At 37.8% G+C, this 13,394-nt stretch overlaps 1 protein-coding gene across 1 annotated transcript in view; it reads right to left on the bottom strand.

Moving 5' to 3' along the window:
• Window positions 1-13,394, bottom strand: part of LOC114057739 (lipopolysaccharide-responsive and beige-like anchor protein) — a gene marked incomplete at its 3' end in the record, with an annotated part of 305,157 nt that overhangs the window by 210,113 nt on the left and 81,650 nt on the right. The window contains exons 24-30 of the mRNA XM_027884383.1: window positions 12,346-12,521; window positions 11,012-11,165; window positions 10,421-10,601; window positions 9,040-9,167; window positions 8,533-8,640; window positions 5,727-5,898; window positions 4,671-5,109 (exon numbers count right to left, since the gene is read on the bottom strand). Coding sequence (XP_027740184.1) covers window positions 4,671-5,109; window positions 5,727-5,898; window positions 8,533-8,640; window positions 9,040-9,167; window positions 10,421-10,601; window positions 11,012-11,165; window positions 12,346-12,521 — 1,358 coding nt within the window. The remainder of the gene's footprint in view (window positions 1-4,670; window positions 5,110-5,726; window positions 5,899-8,532; window positions 8,641-9,039; window positions 9,168-10,420; window positions 10,602-11,011; window positions 11,166-12,345; window positions 12,522-13,394) is intronic.

Consider the following 13,394-nt stretch of genomic DNA (forward strand, 5'->3'; position numbering starts at 1 on the left):
TTTCTTCCATTTAAAATCAAATATTTAAGGTTTAAAGTAAGAATTTACACCACGTGAACTGATAAACATAGGTCAGGCATAGTGAGAACTAGCCACCATAAATACATCCCAGCCAGAAGGTCAGTGTGTTATTAGTCCCAATTATGCTGAAGTGTAAGAAGTCCTCGTGTTGCAGACAATTATTCACTGCTGAATGAGCACAGACCACTGAGCTGAACACTGACTTCCCTCACAGACAAAGGCTTACGCAATAATGATCTATTCTGCCAAATTCTATAAGGATTTACTTATTGAACCCTTCCTCGGTTTCAGATCACTGATTCCTCTGTTTCAATACAGAGACAGAAAACATCTACATGTCCTAAAATTTTAGGATTTTCCCAAGTATTTATTTTTCATGAAGCTGGCAAGTCCCCATTTAAATATATTTCAAGTTACACATTTTCCTTGGGTGCAAGTCAAATATTCCTAATACAACACAGGGCAGTCCAAACTGATGACCTCACTGTAATTTAAAAATATTTACATGAGCTCTGATTCCTCTTGAATTTATACAGATTTAATTCTCAGCATTCTATTTCTAAGCACTGAAAAGCCACACAGGTCACAGTTTGTCTGTATACCTATGGGACGGTGGTTTTAATTCAAACCCAAAAGAAAACTGCCTTGTTCCAGGTTACCAAAACGATGCCCATTGCAAAGCATCATTGCAAGGAGCAAGAGACCAGTAAAGAGGATCAGAGATTTATTTCCAACTCTAATTTGTGAGGCAGGAAAGCGGCCTGCCATGTCAGTGTCCTTCTATGGGCTCTGCTGTCTGTAGATAATACCCATTCTCTCATGTCTCCCTTGAAATACCCAAGGAGAAAGGAAGAATAAGAGATTCTCAAAACCATGAGAGATCAGAGGGTGGGGGGAGGGGAAGAGAAGATATGATAGAAAGAACACAGTCAATTTTGTAAGGGAACTTTAAAATCAGATTGGCAGGGAGAGGACTTCAAATGGTTTGGCTCTTCAGCCCCTGCAGAATGCAAATTGTTGGTGTGCTGAAAGAGCTGAGCTTTTCATCACAGCACATGTGCCTTTATCTGCAGATCCCCCATTTCCATATTCTCCACCTACACCTGGTAGACTCAGTCTTTGTCAACAAGTGCATTCTTTTTGCATTTGAGGCCCAAATCAATGAGGTCTAAAACATTCCATATAAAAAAGGGACTTTGTTGAAATTTAACCAAAATATCACAACTGCCTGTTACAAAGGCACATGTTTGCCACTGACTGACAAATGAGTAAACATAGGCTGAGCCAAACCAAGCAGCTTGTAGACGATGTTCCAAAAAGATAAACAACCTTAGTAACATATCTGTTCTGTAAGTTCCAGCACAGCTGCAGATTTAAGCTCTATGGTACAAGATCATGATGTAAGAGCCTATATTCCTCTGAACTCTCAGCATCAGCTTCCTATAATGACACGGTTATTGAATGTTTCCACAGTGAGCAACACAAGCCAGGAGAGTCCACGATTTTATTTTAAAGTGCACAGTAAAAATGGCAAGTGATAGGTTATGGGTTTTATTACACTAAATGAAGAGAAATGTAATCTCTCGTTTCATCCCAAGCTTTGGTTATTTTTATTTCTGTTTTATTTAAATTTGCCTGCATTAGCTGGCCCTCCTTTTTCTACAAGATTACTACTAAAGAAGAAAACTGCTGGTTTAGGACACACTAAAATTGGAACATTAATTCATGTCCCTGTGGATCTTGGGAAAAAGCCAATGCAAGTCTTGAACTTTATCGTGATAAACCCCTGGCACCCACTAATCACAAGATTGTATCTTCACATAAGATAAGGGGAAGATTTTTGGCATGGGAATGAACACATACACCTAGCTGTTTGCAAAGGCTTGCAACCTGGCAGCCTTTCAGTAAGGTTTCACTCACATAGCTGTTACTGTATACTCTCCAGCTATGGCTGGGAAGTTGATAATCCTTAAGATATGAGGAGAGTTTTGATTTCTGACACAGCATTCCTGAGATAAATGCAGGATCAGAGAGATGCTTTGAAATTCCCAGAGATACCCTGCTGGTAAACTGCTACATGGGAACAACTTTTAACAAAGTGCCTTTAAAAAGAAAAAAAAAAAAATTAAATCACAGAACTTGTGTTTGCCATTAAACAATATATTAAATGTAAACCAGACACAGAAAAGAAGAGAGTATCCCAAAGCCTGTTTTCCAAAAAAAACTTTCACAACATAACTTAGTATTTTCGTCTACCCCAGAGATAAGAGCTACTATTTCCAACTCTATTCCAACTTCTTGTTAAAAGGTGATTTTTTTTATCCCTGCCACAATTCCTTCCCACTGCTGTCACCAGGTGTCATTTCAGAGCATAAACTTGTATTTTCAGCAGTCACACTGCATAAAGATGCAGTCACCTTCAAGTGGTCATGAAAGTTTCTTGTCTATATAACTTTAAATACGTTTCATATACACAGTTACTTTGTCTTTATAACTCATTTCTTAGATAGTTAGCAACATGCTATATCATATATCAACATATTTACCACAGATGGAAGATTGTGCATGTCACTACCAGATGATAACTGATTAGAGGTAAGACTTCCACATCACACTTTTAGTCTACCAGACATACCCACAAGTTTTCACTGTGGAGCAGTTCAGCTACATAAACCCTACAAACTCCCTTGCCCTCTGCTCTTACATCCAAAAGCACAGTGCTGTCCACTGCTTCAGTCCATACACCCCTTTCACTCCTCTGTGTGCATTCCTTCATGAGACCAGCCTCCTTTCAGTAATAATAATTACGCCTCAAGGTTAAGTGAAAGAATTGCAAGAGTTGTTAAAAATGGTTGGCTCTTCAGAGACAGAAAAAGAAAAGTAGCCTCCATCTGGGACAGTGTAGCACTGGAAAAGTAAAAGGGCATAACAGCAAGTAGCTCAACTTTTCAGTATCTTGCTTCATGAAGCACACCACAATTTAAGAGGTTTTTTTGTTGTGTTATTTGAGTGACTTTGCAACTATACAGATAAAACAACACAGAACTGCAAGTAACTGAAGAGTTGCTATCAATACCCAGTATGTCATTAGTGTACATGTGATCAAATTAAATTGTACAGCCTCCTCTGATAAGGTTTTGTAGGTGTAAACTACCCATGTCAGCTACCAGGACTGCAAGCACCCCATTATTTCCTGTCTGGTTGACTTGGTTTGCATCACTTCAAATCAGATTTTCACAAGCAGCACAAACCTTTGGTTTCAACAATAGCTAAAAAATTATTAAATGTAACAGGTACTTCTGTACCAGATCTCCAGCCAAATGTTATTTTGTGGCTGAAATCTCTATCAAGCAGCAGTGAATAATAAGAATTTTATAAGAAAAAAAACACTATTCACAAAACATTACGCTCTTTGACATCGACTGCCCACTTGCAGCAAAGAGCAATGAGAGGTCTCAAAGGAGAAGTGCCAAAAGCACTTGGGCAGCAGCAGGGAGAGAGGTGTGACAATTCAGTGTACCCCTTCTACCAATTTCCCCCTCTGCCTCCATCCTCCTACTGCTCTCAAAACAAGTCCTCCTGTTTAGCATCACAAACAGAACACAGTATTTACTCTGAGACAAGAGCAAGCAGCCAAATGCTGGCTGGCATACACCATCTGTGTCTAATCTAACCAGACAACCACCACTGTCTCTTCCCCCACTAGTGATATGGCAATCTGAGTTGAGAAGACGTGCCGTGACAGCTGCTTCCATACCCCTGGCAGAGCTTCACTCCTTTCTTGGGTCATCAGTTAGTTTGAACAAGGCAACCACAGACTGCAAAGACAGAGCCAGAGGAAGTTCAGGAATAAGCAGGGGATCAGATACCAGGATAGTAACAAGGGATCCCCTTGCACCAGACCGACTGCAGGATTTCTGGATATGATCAAGGCTTTTCTAGAGGCAGGAATGCAAGTGTTATGGGATTCTTCCTTTTGTTCTTAGTTTTCTTTGTTGTTTTGGGGAATCCCAAAGCGGTAAAAATCAGTAAGCCTAGTAAGAGACAGTGTGGTCTACTACACTTGGGAAAAGATAAGGAGCTAATGAGACTGAGATACAGGAGACACCAAAATTATTATCAGGAAAGAGTGACTTCATTTTGTTTCTGCAGGCCTTTAAAATCAACTAAATATGCACAGCAGTCCTCATCTACCACTTAGGAAGAGAACAGGAAAGACAAAAGAACAATTTACACTCTTATCTCTTCTTTTACTCTTGCAGTCATTTCTAGGCAATTTACTGGCCAAGTTGCCATATTGCTTCTGAGCTGTAACATGCACGGAGACAGGGGAGTTAAATCTTTTAAGGAGGTGCTGGCTTTAAGACCCTCAAGTACAACTCAATCACTGGTCATTTTTCTTTCCCCCAGTCTTTCATAGCATGACATAGCAACTCACACAATGCAGAATATACCTTCATGAAGAACCTATGTGATGTCAGTAACTCGGTAGCCAAAGGTTCTACTTCTCCATCCAAGCACCTTGATTACTATTAAATACTAGATCACCTTGTACCCGAGTTCCACTGAACTCAAGTGTGAGTTTTCCTGTTCCTTACAGATACCTTAAGCAACGTTAAACAGACCAAATATTTCAGATGTCACATTACCTGTCAAAGGAATGGAACTGTACAGGCTGGTCAGCAGCTCCATCACCAAGAACTCCAAGGAAGGCCGGTGGCAGAAGAGCAGCATCCACTGCAGTCCCATCAGCAGGTGTGCTGACCAGGCTTCTCAAGATGTCCTTTACATTGACATTTTTTGCAGCTGGCACAGAAGCTGCAGGTTTACTGTCTTCAGTTCCTGTCTCACTTCTGCCCTCCTGAGACTTATTTACTTCTAATGAGAGCGTGCACAGCACTTCACTGATGGCATCTGGACCTGCACTGACATTCAGAGGTCCCGCTTCAGCAGCACCACCCGAATTGTTTGTTTGTCCTGAAGCTGCTTCCTCCCCAAGACCAGAATCCCTTCTTTGTATAGATGCTGCACTTTCTGAATCTTCAGTGGAGACTGAGGCACCAACAGCAGCAGACGGGTTTTCCACAACTGTTAATACCAAAAAAACAGAAAACACAATTTAAGGTCACTATTAACAGAGCAGCATTCATCACATTGCTCCTGAAGAAGTAACAGCAACAGAAGAAAAGTGAAATAACACGGCCGTGTTTCTTCTTGCCTACTTAGAGATTTAATATTATTTGTAAGTATTTCATAGGAAATTTAGAGCGGAATAATTTCCTTCTACTTTCTGAGAAGCCTGAAAAATTATAACATCCAAAAATTAAGACAAGGAAATAAAAGATAGTGACACATCAGTCAAAGAATGAAAATTAATTGGAGTCTGATAGTGGAAAAAAAAGCTGGCAGTCTGTGCTTATGCACATATGGCTTAACCTTACAAATAATGTACAGTAAAGTTTTTGTAACAAATATTTGTGAATATTTAGCTACTTCAGTGAAATCAGCCACCTCTACACAACAGAATCAATCTATAGTTTTTTTCTCAGATCAGAAGGAGAAACACAAATACTGAGGCAAATTGAACACTATAATGCTGTTTATTTCAGTAGTTACAATGCATCTATTTCTGTACATTTTCACACAGATTTCTACGGAATTTTAAGCCACATTATTCTCATTTGGTCAAACAATTAGCAGTTCACCTGCAGCAGGAGTCTCGTTATTTTCATTCTCTGATCCCTTGCATGACTGGCTTTGGTTTGGTGGTCGTCTTTCATTCTGAGGCTCCAGTATATCTCTGTATTTTGAAACCATGAGCACAGAAATAAAATATACAACAGCCAAAGCCAAAAATTGAGCCTGTTTACTATCCTCCTGTAAAAACAAACAAACAAACAAAAGACACACAGATTTTTCCATTACAATTTCAGCAGCCTGTTTATTTTTCTGTAAAGTATGCCCAGCGCTACCATAAACAGACCGAGAGTAAGTTGATATGTCAACAATGGAAGAACAATATTCTCTAGTCACAGTTTGTCTCACCTATAAAGGCAGGGAATACAGCAATTGTATTCAAGTGGCACTAATACTTCCATTTTTCATTTATAAATATGACAACTTAGGCTAAGGTTGTGTGTTTTGACTACATGCTTCGAATTAGTGCAGGGACTAGGCCCCCTTTATTTACAGGTGTTTCTTCTATTACATTTCCTCAGAAGTGCCAAGATACTAACAGCATTTGCTGTGAAGTACAACAGGCAAGCACACTCAACAAAACTGTAATGTATCAATGAAGGAGTTGGAACAAAACACAGAACCAGTGTTAGGATTTAACTGAATCATCAGATAGTCCAGATGGATGCAATGTACTATGTGCAATTTAAACAAGAGTCTACATTTGCATTACAGCTCTAACTTTCTACAGATATTTCAAGAAAACCTTAAAAAAAAATCTTAATATGAACTATGCCATGTTCCTCCCCAGAGCTCTCAGTTGCTCCTAGTGAAACAGAGGGAAGACCAGATATTAAGATTTAGCCTAAGCCTGTCCACTTTGGCTGCCAAAAGAGAAGTTTCATACACTTTGGGATAACAGGAGAATGGAAAGTTGGATTCTCAGTGACCAATCAGTAAGAAGAAGGGTGTTTGGGGTTTTATACCCCTCATTTAGAATCACAGAATCATAGAATCAGCTGTGTTGGAAAGGACCTCTGAGATCATCAAGTCCAACCCTTGATCCACTACCACCACAGTTACTAGACTATGGCACTCAGTGCCACATCCAGTCTCTTCTTAAATACCTCCAGGGACAAAGAATCCACCACCTCCCTGGGCAGCCCATTCCAATGCCTGATAAAACATCAAGGCTCAGGTAACAGTCAATTTTTTCCCCTGAGAAGTTCAGAGATACCAAGTTAAACTATAAAGCTCATTCTACCTTAACTGTAGTGCCCATTGAAGCTCCATATTCCATGAAGAGCTCTTTAATCAACTATAGTGGGAGAGGTTTATCAGAAGTTTTCTATTAAGAACTAGATAACATAGCTGTTGCACTGAAAATACAACCTATATTCACCTTGGCTCAACCCAAAATCTCAACTTCCATAGGACAAGGCAGAAACAGTAACAACAGGCTGGCAAAAGGCAAGCACAGTGTGATACTGAGGAAAACTGCCTACCTACAATGATAGGGATTATAAAGAATTTTCTTACTAGATCAATCTTTGCAAGACAGTGTCCAACTGTACTTAATAAAATTGTGATCCAGTGAATTAACACTACCCATTCGTTTAGAACTACTTAAAATAAAGCTCATGTAACACTGTAATTACTATATTACTACTGGTGGTTAAGTGGATTCCATCCAGATTCCTCCTAGACAGGTTCAAATTATGCCAATCACGATTCTCTGTGCTGAACACAATGTGAGAAATTGCACACAAAGAACACATTTAGTTGCAACTGTAAACAGCTCAGATAAAAACTATTCCAAAATAGATCTTTCAAAGTCTACTTCTTCTCCATAGCTCAGCACCTTTGCCAAAAAGCAGAGCTATTGCATCATTTTATATTTATTGCGAAACAGAAAGCCCAGTGAAATAGACATGCAAAAAAAAAAAAAGCAGAGATTGTATGGGTGTTTTGTTTTCGTAGACTTTTTTAAAGAAAACACTGAGTTCACAAAATATGCTTGAAGATTGCATTATTAGGATTATTTCAGTTGCTACCAGTACGGCAGGTTCAATTCCTGCTACTCTTTTGCACATTGATACCGAAGTAGGGTTTGAAAGAAGCTTGTTTCAATCAATAATTACTGTAGAGATAAAATTCAAAGATCCTTCACTATTCTAGATAGAACAAAAGTCACTGTATAAACCATTATACTTGCTAAACAGTCCAATTATTGTAAAGTAAGTTCTGGTGTCCAAGCTTGTGGCCACCAATGACTCACAGCCATTATAGCTGCTCTATTTGCTTACAGAGGTGTTTTTTTCAAGCAATCAATCTCAATTTCCTCAATATCAGCTACAAAGTTGCTGACACAGGGCAAAGATATTTTTAGTCAATTCAAGACTAAAAAACATATGCGTACTTACAGCACATGCACACAAATTGGTTCCTCTGAGGGGAAGTAAACAAATTAGAGATGACCTCTAATTTCTAATTAGCTAGAAAGATACTCATTTTTCATAAACATCTTTATGATAAATAGTACACATAAGCAGTTTGTCTATGTACAGAAGGGTGTGCAAGTGCACAGTTGTACTAAACACAACATATTTCATATACAACAGGCAGAACTGAATGTGTGATCAGCAGGCAGTTGGGTTTCACCTCTCCCTCCTTCCAACCCCAACCACCACAACAGCTGCAGAGCATTACGAGCTCCTAATTACTGTGAGCAGCATTCCCTTTTGGTACATTCAACTCAGCCAAACTGTGCGACACAAAGAAAGTGTTCAGCAAACAGACATATGCAGAAATCCAGCTACAAAGAAAGTAACTTACTATATCTCTGAACACCACTGCTCGGAGGCGATTAATATCCATATCCTGCAGAAGTCTATCATGGTCTCGTATTGGAGAAATGCCACCGGTCACAATGTCCACTGGACTCTATTAAAAAAAAAAACAACCAACAAACATAATTGTTTAATGTTCTGGTTTTTTAAAAGCATTCTATGAAGAATCATTAAGTGTGTACAATCACCCACCCTGCATCATATTGTTATAACTAGAGCACAAAGATCAGATATGCATTTCATCTAAAAAGGAAAAAAAAAACAAATCTGGCAAATTCTTCTGACAGATTTATTTCCTTGTAGAAGGTTAATCACGTAAATTGCCTAAAATGCTAAATTCACATCTTAGAAAAACTATTTCAGAATCTTCAGGCTTTTTACCCTTCAACTCTATTAAAATAGCAGTGGTGCAAGTATAAATCTAAGAACTTATAGCTCTGTACAGAGTAATAATTACTGAATTTTGTGCTCCTGAATGTGATCTTAAACTTGCCTTTGCTGAAGACTTTCCTGATCCTATAAAGCCTTGCACTGTTTTCTGATTCTTCCCAATGTCTCCAACAGGTTTCATCTGTGCATGCTGCTGACACTCCAAGCAATTTCTTACTGCTATTGCACATACTTGAAGGGAAAAGAAATGTTAAGAATTATTCTGAGAAATATTATTGTCTATATTCCCTCACACAGATGATTCAATTAAACTAAAAAGTTTACTCATATCAGCCAAATATTGTGCTTTGGTAAGTTTAAAATAGTTGCAAAACAGTGCTCAAAATTCTTTAAAATTAATTAACTAAAAATTAATACCAAACTATCAGAACACATGTGCTGTATCTAATGGATACTTTAAAGTGAGCAAGATATCATCCCTCATTGCAATTTTACCATGCATACAACCACGGGGTGGGTAGGGTGAAGACAGCTAAATTTCACAGACTAGCAAGGGAAAAAGACAAGTGATACACTAGTGAAACAAATAGCAATGTTTGCTTCACAATACTCTGTTACTCTTGGACTAAATGTTCTCTGAATTTACACAATTTATTTTTTTTTTTTAGCTGCACAATTGTGCCCTGTTTCTAATATTATTTTCAAAGGAAAAAAGAACTACCCCACCTCTATACCTGTTTGCATCCCATAAATCTTGTTCTACCTGCACAAAGTTTTAATTGCCTAGAAAGGGAGAGGAAGGCTAGTTACTGTTGAGGCTCTGAGCTGCTCTGGCACTCATGCAAATTAAACTTTTCATTACAAAAAGTCTTAGAGCATGCAACTAGCACCAATACTCTCCTCCAGCATTAACTACCTGAACCCTTTTATAATCTTGTATGTTCTTATATCCAGAATATTTGTTACTTTCTTAGGTAATGACCCCTTTCTTTCAATCCAATTTGCTGCAAATTTACTGTAATAACTGGATACACCTACTGTCCAATGTGAACCCTTTAGAAATTCACATCTCTACTTTTCACCATACCTTCATCTACTGAACTCAGGTTTTACACCTCTTTTCTAAGTACTGCAAAAATTCCTGGGTTTTTATATAGTACTTACTTTCTCTTAAGATGCTATATTCTCAGTCCTGACTATAATGGGGAACTTTGGTAAAAGAAATATCTTCATGGATAAGATGAAAACATGCATCCACAATAGACGGGCTACCAAAGTTTATTTATTTTATTCAAACTCTTAAAGATGAATATATAAGCATTGCAGTACAGTAATACTAAAACAGTAAAAGATCTTAAAGTCTGACTAAATTTAATCTTGATTTAACAAAACAAAGGACAGGGAAAAAAAAAATCAAGCTAGTAGTTGCTAACTATTTAGTAACAGCAAGTTCCTGTGCTCATTAAGTGGTCTTATTTGCTTACCCAGCCGAAGACATTGTCGCAGAATTCCTCCAGATGACATATTTTTCTCAGACTCAATTTCAGTGAAACCAAGAGAGCTTGCAAAAATTAGCACATCCACAAGGTTGATTAATCTCTGGAGAAATGTTAAAGATGCTTCTACTGAAAGTCCTTGAGTTGGCTCAATACTCTCCAATTCATGCTACACAGAGAAAAGTTGAAAGCAACATTTACTTCTTCACAAAGGTAACATTCCTACAACCCAAATGAAGAAAAATGTGTGCTGGAAGTTCATTATCAGTCACATTCAAAAGTAATAATTAGTCATATTCTAGGAACAATCATTAGTATTGGGATTTCATCCCATTATAGATCACTGTGGGGCAATGAAGGTAGGTAATTTCTTTTTATGTCTCCAGGCAAAGAAGGAAAGCATTCAATTTCTATTAGGGAAAGCATGGAGGTAGCAAAGGGAGGAAAGGGACATCTGTGGAATTATCCCATATGCATTTCCTGTTTTCCAAAAGTATGGATATAATACTTAATACACTCCATAAAGAAAGGCATCCTCTCAGAAGTGATAAATTTTCAAATAAAATAGGAATGTCTTACAGTAGCAGATGTGGCAGCAGAAAGCAATGGCAATATACCACCACAGGCCATGATCATGTTGTCCATCACTTGAGAGATGAGGTGAATTGTGTTGTGCACAAATACGACATTGTCACTACTATTCACAAAGTCCATCACAGTTTTGGTAGAATGGCTGTCCAAAAAAAAAAAAAAAATTCAGAATACAGCTTTAGTTTTGTGGTATTTTTGCACACTTAGGTTTTCACAAAACTAAAACCAGAGTTAGCAGTAGGGCAGCAATTAACACATGACTGTAAAGGTCAACTGATGTACCTCAATCTAAACCTGAAACTACCTTTCCTTTCTGTTCTTGAACTGCTAAGGATCACAGGTTGCTAAAAACATCGAGATGTGCACGAATCACCATTTAGATAAAGATACATTATAGGCTGGTCTATGATTACTTGCTTTAGTAGAAGTCATTGTATCCAGAAACAGAAGAAAGTTTTCTGCAACTGTGAAGTAGATTTGAATTTAAATCTCTGGAAAACTACAGCAAGTACTACGGGTTTCTCATAGAAATTAAAAATCAACAAAGTAGGACACTTACATAAAAACTTTGCAAAATAGAAGCTAAACTAAAAATATATTTCAGCTGTATCTGATGATGTTCTGATAGATTAACTTACACACTCCCTAAAAATTACAGTCAGACAAAAATTCACCTCAGTTTAAATTATTTTAATCACTTAAATACTCCATGCCTTTATCTTTTTTATCAGGTGAGTGCAGCTATTTGACACTCACTACTACAAGCAAACAACAGACACCACTCTTATTCAAGATATTAAACCTTTATATCAAAATGCAGAATTACCACTATTTTCAAAGACCTTGATGATTACATTCCAGATCTCTGTTACAAGGTAATTTTCAAATGAATTTGTGTCAAAGCAGCAACATAGTGCATGTAAATGCAGGAGTAAGAAATATTCTTTTGTATACATATCTTTGTTTTAGTCCACGTTTAGATACTAATAAAAGACACGGACTCTTACATACATTAGGATCACGAAAATCTTGGTCCATAAAAATCAACAGCAAGACTGCGATTGACTTATCTCTAGCCATGATTTCAGTCAAAATCTGTGTAGGCCCTCAACCAATACACATCCATGTCTGTAAAAAGTTGAACAAAATTTTCTGAGAATAATTTGGTATAGGTCACAAAGCAAGGAAGGCTACTGAATAATGAGTAAAATACCCGATGTCCAAAATTCAAGGTCAATGACTCACTCTGATGCAGTTTCAACAAAGCTCATTATAACTGAAATTATGGTCTAGATCATTCCATATAAAGCATAGAAATGTACCTTCTCCACATCTGGATATCTGTCTCTATGGAAAAGAGCAAGTCTGTGAGCAAGCGCTGATGCATCAGTGACCACTTAAACTCAGGAATACGGAACACAGTTGACCTCGTGTCTCTTCTCTGCCCATCCAAGGCAGCAGCCAGCTCTTGTCCTGAAGAAACTTGCTGCCTTGAGGTCTGAATACACAGTTTACAGACAAAAGAAAAACAAACAGAAAGAGTAGAAAAAAAGAGAGAAAAAAAAAGAAATACCACACTCTCATTATTAGTTTCCATGGTATACAACTGAAATGCATTTAATAGACTTGAGGTTTTAGATATCCAGCAGGTTTAGACTGTGTACACGGTTACAAATAAAGCTAAAACTATTACATAACTGCTATTCAATAAATGTGCCAAACCTACAAACTAGTCTACAGCTGCACTACCACACCTGCCAGACTAGGCACAAAGAAGCAGCAACCCAATCTTACCACAGGGAGAGAATATGTTGCTGTAGACAGTGATTTTCCTCCTTTAAGGAAGAATGGTGTAGAATGAAGAGCATCCATTAGGAGGTATCTCTGCAGAAGGGAAGTACTCAGATGCATGACTATTTAACCATGAAAAGCTGAGTTAGAAACTAAAGACTGGAGGGGGTGGAGCACCGCAGCACACAACAGAAGCAGAGCTTTACATTATGTTTGGACAAAGAAGGTAAGAAGACGTCATGTAGTGACAATCCTACCAAATTTTACAGTTCAAAATTTTTATTTTCATGAGTTCGATCAGGATATGAAAGAAATTTTTTGCTCTTCTTTTCTGCACAGGCAGTGTTTACTTCTCAATAATTATAAGGGTTAAGAAACCAGACGGAAAGAGTAAAAGGGAGGGTGAGAAAAGCAGAAGAAATTCTATCTAAAATCCTCTCAGAATACATAAATGTTTCTTTCAATTCACCAACCTTAAGAAGTACCAAGTATCCATCTAGCCAAACACTCAGTTTCTATCAGCAAAGTGAACATACAAAAAATAAAGTCTTTGAGACTTCTCAGTACACAGATTAGTAAG

This window comes from Empidonax traillii, unplaced genomic scaffold, assembly GCF_003031625.1.
Source record: "Empidonax traillii isolate 1590-97213 ecotype Southwest subspecies unplaced genomic scaffold, ASM303162v1 scaffold144:size1428860, whole genome shotgun sequence".
Taxonomy (NCBI): Eukaryota; Metazoa; Chordata; class Aves; order Passeriformes; family Tyrannidae; genus Empidonax; species Empidonax traillii.